A 7,428-nucleotide genomic window follows, 5' to 3' on the forward strand; every position below is an offset into this window, starting at 1 on the left:
GAAAAAAAAAAACAAAACAAAACAAAAAACAAGACAAAACAAAACAAATACACACAAAATAATGCGACAAGAAGTTGGAAAAGATCTCATATTGGGGTGTTTTGGTTTGTGATGATTTCCAAAGTATACCATCATCACCACTGACATCAAAAGAGGTCTGGACTAGAAAACAAATTCTAGTAAATAAATAAAGACATAAGCCTTTATGTTGTATCAAAGCTTTTTTTGGTGGTCATTAAATTATTTAGACAAATGCTGAGGCTTTTTTTTAAAAAAAAAAAAAAAAAATTGAAGAGCTAAAAATGGCAAATGGCAAATGATTACTTGGCTGAAGGCTCGACTCTTAACGATTCGAAAAGATGGTACTGCACAATCATTCATCTAATAACATTTTGTTAACATACTCCACATTTCCTGCAACTTTTTCCTCTCTCTCTCTCTCTCTCTCTCTCTCTCTAAAAGAAAGATCCAATGAAAGAAAAAAGTTTGACAACGAACTGTGGGAAGGCGAAGAAGATGTCAGCCTCCACAGCCGGGTGTCCGAAGAAGCCATTGGAAAAGATGGTTTCTTTGAGTCATTTTCTTTGTTTCTTTCTCTTCTCCTTCTTTCTTCTACCACCATTGGCCTCCTCTTCTACCTTCCTTTCAAGTAATTTCTCCATAGAATTTGTTTACATATTCTTTATGAATTCTTGAATAACGTAATTAATTGGCCTTTTTTTTTTTCTTATTTAAATTGCAGACGAAATATTGGGGTCACGTGGATCTATTGGCCGTGGCCTCCTTCAGACCAAAAAACGTACTACTTTCTATAACTATTCCTGTTTTGCTATATAGTTTTCGTTTTTCCATTTATCCATTTATTATGATAATAGCAATGCCATTGAATATATGTGCGATAATTGTTTTCAATGGATTCAGATTTTTGCCATACATTTTATTTGAATTGTGATAAAAAAAGAAGAAGGGGGAATTGTGGACATTGGGCAGCCAAACCCACCCCAAAGGGATGGAGCAGGGGTGATTGAAACATTCCTTTCGTCACGGGTCGTTCGGCTACCGCTAATAGCCGGTTTAGGGGTAGTCGAACCATCCAGTTGACAAAAGGGGATGGTTTGGCCTCTTCCGATTGTCGATTTAGGAGTGGCCGAACCACCATTTGTAATGCTTTCAAAATATATCATTCTCAGCCTCTAAAGTTTACTTGGCATGGTTCTCCAACCAAAAAATCAATCTTTATACACCAAATGTTATGGGGCCACGCCACATAAGATATGGGGGATGAGGAGGCGTTTGGGAGAAAATTGTGGTATATAGCATTACTCTTATTTTACCATTTATAATAACTTGGGTGTTAACCCTTTCCTTATTCTCTCTCTATTCCCTTCAAAACATCTCATGATATGCTCAACCACGATGGTTCTCACGACACAATCACTCCCTTTCTCATCCTCTAATTAACTCCTTATATCCCATTAATCATCTCTCTTCAAAGACTCAAAACTTTTCCATGAAAATTTTGAGTTTTGGCCATAAGAGTCTATCTCTTCCATCCTTCAACCAAACCTCACCCTTCATCCACACACACACACACACACCCCTACACCCACATAACACAACTCCACAAGAAATTACATAGACTTCATGATATCTTATTTGGATTTGGTGCTTAGGTTTTCAATTTTAAAAAATAAGGTTCTCAAAGTTTGTCCAATTTTAAACCGGCTCCTCTAATAGTTTTCTATATGTTATGTGTTATCTCATTTAACTCGCCAGAGTCCATCTCAACATCAAATTAATGGTTTTTCCTCTAACACTACAAATTTAGAAGATTAGGATGACGAAGAATTTTGTTTTGTTTTGTTTTTAATGGATGACTTAACTCTTAATAATATGACATTCATATTAGGTGTGTTGGCATGTCAATTGAAACATACGTGACATATGACAAACTATTCATTTTAACAGAAAAGTGGTAGAGAGACTTATTTAAAATCTAGGCAAAATGTAAGGACTATATTCTTGAAATTATAACTCAATGACTAAGTTCAAATTGGATAAAAACCTACGGGCTAAATATAATTTTTCCCAAAAATTTAATATATATTTTTTAAAAAATGGAAAGAATACACTAAATTAAACACTTTTTAAAGTTTAGGGTATAATTACAAAAGTGATGAAAGATCACGACTGGTAAGTAGAGTTTTTCTGTATTTCAACACTTAAAAAAAGGAAAGTACCTGCAACAATCTAAATTGGGGTGGTTTATCTTTCATTTTGCAACCAAAAAGATTGTAAGAAAAGGAAAAAAGAAATGGAAAGGTGTTAGTTTTAATTTTATAATGTGATTATGTGCAGCATGCACTGAAAACTTTGAGTCTAAGAACTATACGGTGTTCACAAGCCAGTGCAAAGGACCCAGATACATGCCGATGCCTTGTTGCAACGCTTTGAAGGAATTTGCATGCCCTTATGCAGATGCCATTAATGATGTGACAAATAATTGCGCCGAGACCATGTTCAGCTACATCAACATCTATGGAGGTTACCCGCCGGGCCTGTTTGCCAACATGTGCAGGGAAGGAAAGCTTGGTCTTAATTGCACCAGTGTAGAGGAAGCCATGGAGAAGAGTAGCAGAGGTCATATAGCTGCTACTCAGTCCAGTTTGCTAATGATCACTGCTGCTCTCTTGGTCTTATTATTCCATTGGTTCTGAAGTGTGGAGAACCACTCTCTTTTTGCATTTGTTGATTTGTTCATGTCCAAGATATATGAAAAGATATTGAGTTGAATGTTGTTTAGAGCACAAGTTAAGTGGATTAGAGAGGATAAATATACAGGGCATTGCTGAAGTTTTGTCAGAAACTTGGGAATCAAATCAAGCTTAAGGCTTTGTAAACAATGGCTCTGTATATGCAAATTAAAACGGAATACGTAAGAACATTACTTCATAATCTTTTTGAGTCATAAACCCTTTATAATCTACTTACTCAATGAGAACAATAATCCACCTACCTAGGGCCCTGTTTGCTAAACGATTTTGGTTTAATATTATTCATCTCACTTTTTTATTTTTTAATATTCTCTTATTTTTTACATTACATCAATCATTTTTTATTACTATTCAAATAAAAAAATCACTACAAAACATAATATTTTCATTTTTGCATACCAAATATTCTTATTTTTTCACTTCTTCAAAAAATTTACATCAATCAATTTTTGTTACATTATCGAACCAAAATCCTTTAACAAAGACAACTTAATGTGGAATTAACTTTCTAAGTATGTGGTGGTGGTTGAACTATTTAATGAAGCTAGGAAACTTATGTCTTGTCTGACCATGAGGAAAAGATGATGAGATGATTTGGAAAGATAAATATTATCCCTTTGTTTAGCACTATCTAATACCTATGCCACTACTCTGTTTTCATGTCCACTCATTTGTAAACTTTTAAGCTTACTATCAAAAGAAAGGGACAGAAAACCATAAATTAACACAATGGGGCCTTCCTTCAAGTGATGGAAGCTTATGCATTTTCCTTTACCACCAAAGCACTTTGCATAGTGCAGGAAAAGCACTTTCGGGTGTTTGATTGAAAAGTACAGCTCGTTTGCCAAAAGCACGAAAGGGAAGTGCCGAAAGAAGCAGAGAAATGAAAAATCAACTCACAATCACGTGAAAAGGTAATGATAGAATGTGCGAAATTTTGTTAACATCATTTTTCGGGGGGAATGCTGCTGTGAAGGGCAAGTTGCTCAATCAAGCAAAGCGATAATGTGCTGCCACTGCCACCCTATTCAGCAGGACGGTTGACAATGCTTTTCAAAATGGGGGGGTACTTGTGCATATGACTTATGAGGGTGACATGATGCTCGGCCAGAATAGGAAGCTCTTTTGCTTTGCTGTCATGAAGGAAGTGTAGATATTTAACTAGATTTTCAACAACTGTCTTGTCACGAGGCATCTCTGGCCATAAAGTAAGTGGCATCCCTCTCCTTTATAGAGGATCTATAGGAATCCTTTTGATATGGGTTGCATTAATTGTGGAGCTGGAGATTCCACTATCATTGAACCAAAAAAAACCCAGAAAAAAGAAAAGAGGAATCTGCATAATCCGATCTACCCTTCAGTTAGCAAAACACAGAGAGCTTGTCATGAAGAAGAAGAGCTCAGGCCTAGCAGATTTTAGGCTTGCGCAAAAGAGTTCTAGGGCCGGTTCTCCTTTCTATCCAAAGAAGTTCACAAACATTATCAAACAATTTTTTTCATTTCACCTTTATGTCATGTCAACACACTTTTTCAACAAAAACGCTAAGAAAAAACCCCCCTCTAAATTCCTTTCATCTTTGGAATCATACCTTAAAGCCAGTGAAATGGTGCAGATTCAAGTAAGAACTTGAAGTTGGAATCATTAAATTGCACCAGGAAAAAGTAAGGCCACCTGTAATGTTTTATTAAGGTTGAGAATGACTTCATCAAACCATTTCCCCATTTGGGTTCAAGCCCAGCTCGGTTTAAGACCAATCAAATTGTAATCAGTTCTGCAGGCGACATTATATTTCACAGAAGGGAAAAATGCCGTCAGCTGCTTCTTTGAGCCCTCACTTTTGCCAAAAAATTTATGAATATGGCTTATTTTTTCAACGGTTTAAATTTAATTCTATTTTCTGTCTTTCTGCCAAAAGTGTCACTACCACAACCAATCAATTTCCTTCCTTTGTCGCATACTGCAGTTGCCAATTCAATGTTAAAAACCAAAAATTACTTTTCCCCTAAAGAAAAGACCAAACAACAAATTACCTCTATGCAGAAAGAGTTCTAATCAAGGGCAAGCACAGATTTGACAAGCAGAAAAAGTTAAAAGATCTACCACAGCACCTGAAAGATTACAGCTTTACTCCTTTTCTCAATTCCATATCTACCAAAAAAGTTGAATTTTCTCCATTAATTGCTTTCTTGAACAATAAAAGAGAAATACAATAGAGGTATAACCATGGAGCTATTGGAGACCAAGCCTATCTGTGAGCAGTGACCAGCGTTTCAATGAATCTTAGGCCATCAAACCTCGGTGCAAATTTCTCAGTCGAGGATGGCCTTTGATTTTCTTGATTCTGTTTCATTTCAGCCTCCTAAAAATCAAACACAGATAAAACAAAAATTTAGTCTTTAAATTATTATTAGAGAAGCAAAAAACTAAAAAATTAGTAACAAAAAAAAAAAAAAAATCTAAAACTAAGAAAGAAGAGGACAGGAAACAAGAAAAAGCTGGCCTTAATTTCTCGTAAAATACAACTCAAGCCTCAATTTCTCAGACCTTAATTTCTAGGGAACCAAACAGGGGAGAACTCCAGAAAATCAGGTGAAATAAAAGAAACCCAATTCAGAAACCATGTAAAATAAAGAAACCCAATTCAGAACCCATGAGATAGCCAAAGGAAAGCAACCTAGAAATCAGATTAAGGCTTACCTGCTGAGTACTATAGATGGAGTTCGAGAACTCCAGAAAATCAGGTAAAATAAAAGAAACCCAAAACAGAAACCATGTAAAACAAAAGAAACCCAATTCATAACCCATGAGATAGCCAAAGAAAAGCAACTCAGAATTCAGATTTAAGGCCTACCTGATGAGTATTATAGATGGAGTTCGAGGAGGAAGAACAAGAAGTAGAGATGGCGGTTGCAGAGGCAGCGGCGACTGAGGCAGCGAAGAATCCTGGTTTCTTCATTGTTGGAGACGAGAATTCTAGTTCTGGCAATGTAAAGAAACTCTGATTGGAAAAGAATTTCTCGCAGGAAATTGGAAGAGAAAGTGGGAAGAAAGTGTGTGGAAGTTGGAGCCGTGGAGGTGGTTGACACGGCATATATATAAATAATTAAATATCATGCGGTGTCTAGGGAATCTTTACGCGGCAACTCTCCTGGCCAATTCATTTCACAACTGAAATTACGATTTTAGCCCTTGATATTCTTCTTTGAAAAAAAACTGAGTTGACCAAAATGCCATCCGATTGAGAAGACTTTTCTCTTTTTTCTTTTTCTTTTTTTAATTTTTATTTTATTTTATTTATATGCTTTTCTTTTATGAAATTTCTGGATCGTCAGGGTTGGTAAGTGCATATATTCTTTATATTAGTTGTGGAGGTCGTAATTAATTTAGGGTATTGGTGTGGAACATTTCAAGTGACCACTTTATCCCTGCGTTAATAAAGTATAATCATGAATATGTAGTTTAAGATTGATTATATATTTATTTAAAGGGAAAATTGAGGGTTCAACTATGGCGAATAAAAACTTATTAATTTCACATCTTACATTTCAAATTTTGTCTTGTTCAACTATGAACCGTATATAGTGTTCAGTCATTTAAAATTTTTAAATGGCTTCGATAACATGTTCACTAAGTGACAACATATATATCATTAGTTATATAAAATTTAATTTAGATCATAAAATAGTTTATCTCCATTTTATTTAAAATAGAGCTAATCCTGATCTTATCTTTAGATACTTTGGAAGTTATGGGGATAAAGTATTTTTTTTAGGGGTAACTTCACTTTATACTCCTGAATTATTATTCGATTTGAGAAACTCCCAAACTTCAAAACCTCTCAATTTGGCCCCCTGAACTTTCAATTGCAATCAATTTAAACCTTTCCATCAATTTTGCCGTTAATACCCTTAAAAAGACAAAATTACCCTTCAATTTTTCTTTTTATTAAAAAAAGAAAAATTGAAAAAAAAAAAGTCACAAGGTGGCCCAACCGTGGGTCACCTTGTGATTTTTTTTTTTATAATATATATTTTTAATTTGAAATTAAGGGTAAATTTAGAATTCTATAAAAAAGTTAGGAGTATAAACGTCATTGTCTTACTTTTAACGTTTAAAATTTGGCGGAGGGGTTCAAATTAACTGCAATTGAAGGTTCAAGGTTTCAAATTTAGAGGTTTTGAAGTTTGGAGAGATTTCTCAATTCGGATAATAATTCAGAAGTCTAAAGTAAAGTTACCTCTCTTTTTTATCAAATTAAAAATAGTGATGATCTTATTAAATTTTTTATCAATTTCAAAAATAAGAAGTGCCAAAAGGCACATGAGAATTGGCAGGGACCTAGGGTAAGGGTTTTTTTCTAAACGAAAAATTGTTTAGGGACTCGCACTTCGGCCGAAAAATAAGGGAAAAGCCAAAATTATGGGCCCACGACTATGGTCAAGTGCACGGCCATGTATCTTCAATCTAGATTGGGCAATTGACTAGCATGCGGCCATATATCCATATTACACCGGAAAATTAGTTATGTACTCCATATTAGATTGAGCAATTGAGACAAAATTACATGAGGCAATTGTTCATGTACTCCATATTGGATTGGGCAATTGACCCAATCCAATTGACTCCACATGTACACAAGATCAAAACCAAATT

At 34.9% G+C, this 7,428-nt stretch overlaps 2 protein-coding genes across 2 annotated transcripts; one reads left to right on the forward strand and one right to left on the reverse strand.

Annotated features, from left to right (window-relative positions):
• The first annotated feature begins 454 nt into the window (after positions 1-454).
• On the forward strand, positions 455-2,767 carry LOC132183261 (GPI-anchored protein LLG1-like). Its single transcript, XM_059596662.1, has 3 exons — positions 455-649; positions 743-799; positions 2,359-2,767. The coding sequence occupies exons 1-3, from the start codon at positions 472-474 to the stop codon at positions 2,715-2,717; spliced, it is 594 nt and encodes a 197-aa protein (XP_059452645.1). The 5' UTR covers positions 455-471; the 3' UTR covers positions 2,718-2,767.
• Positions 2,768-4,884: 2,117 nt separating this feature from the next.
• Positions 4,885-5,851, reverse strand: LOC132182825 (uncharacterized). Its single transcript, XM_059596175.1, has 2 exons — positions 5,627-5,851; positions 4,885-5,134 (listed from the first exon to the last, which is right to left on the reverse strand). Exons 1-2 carry the CDS (start codon positions 5,729-5,731, stop codon positions 5,021-5,023), a joined length of 219 nt encoding a protein of 72 aa, XP_059452158.1. The 5' UTR covers positions 5,732-5,851; the 3' UTR covers positions 4,885-5,020.
• Positions 5,852-7,428: the final 1,577 nt, after the last annotated feature.

The sequence above is a fragment of the Corylus avellana genome, chromosome ca5 (genome assembly GCF_901000735.1).
Source record: "Corylus avellana chromosome ca5, CavTom2PMs-1.0".
Lineage (NCBI taxonomy): Eukaryota > Viridiplantae > Streptophyta > Magnoliopsida > Fagales > Betulaceae > Corylus > Corylus avellana.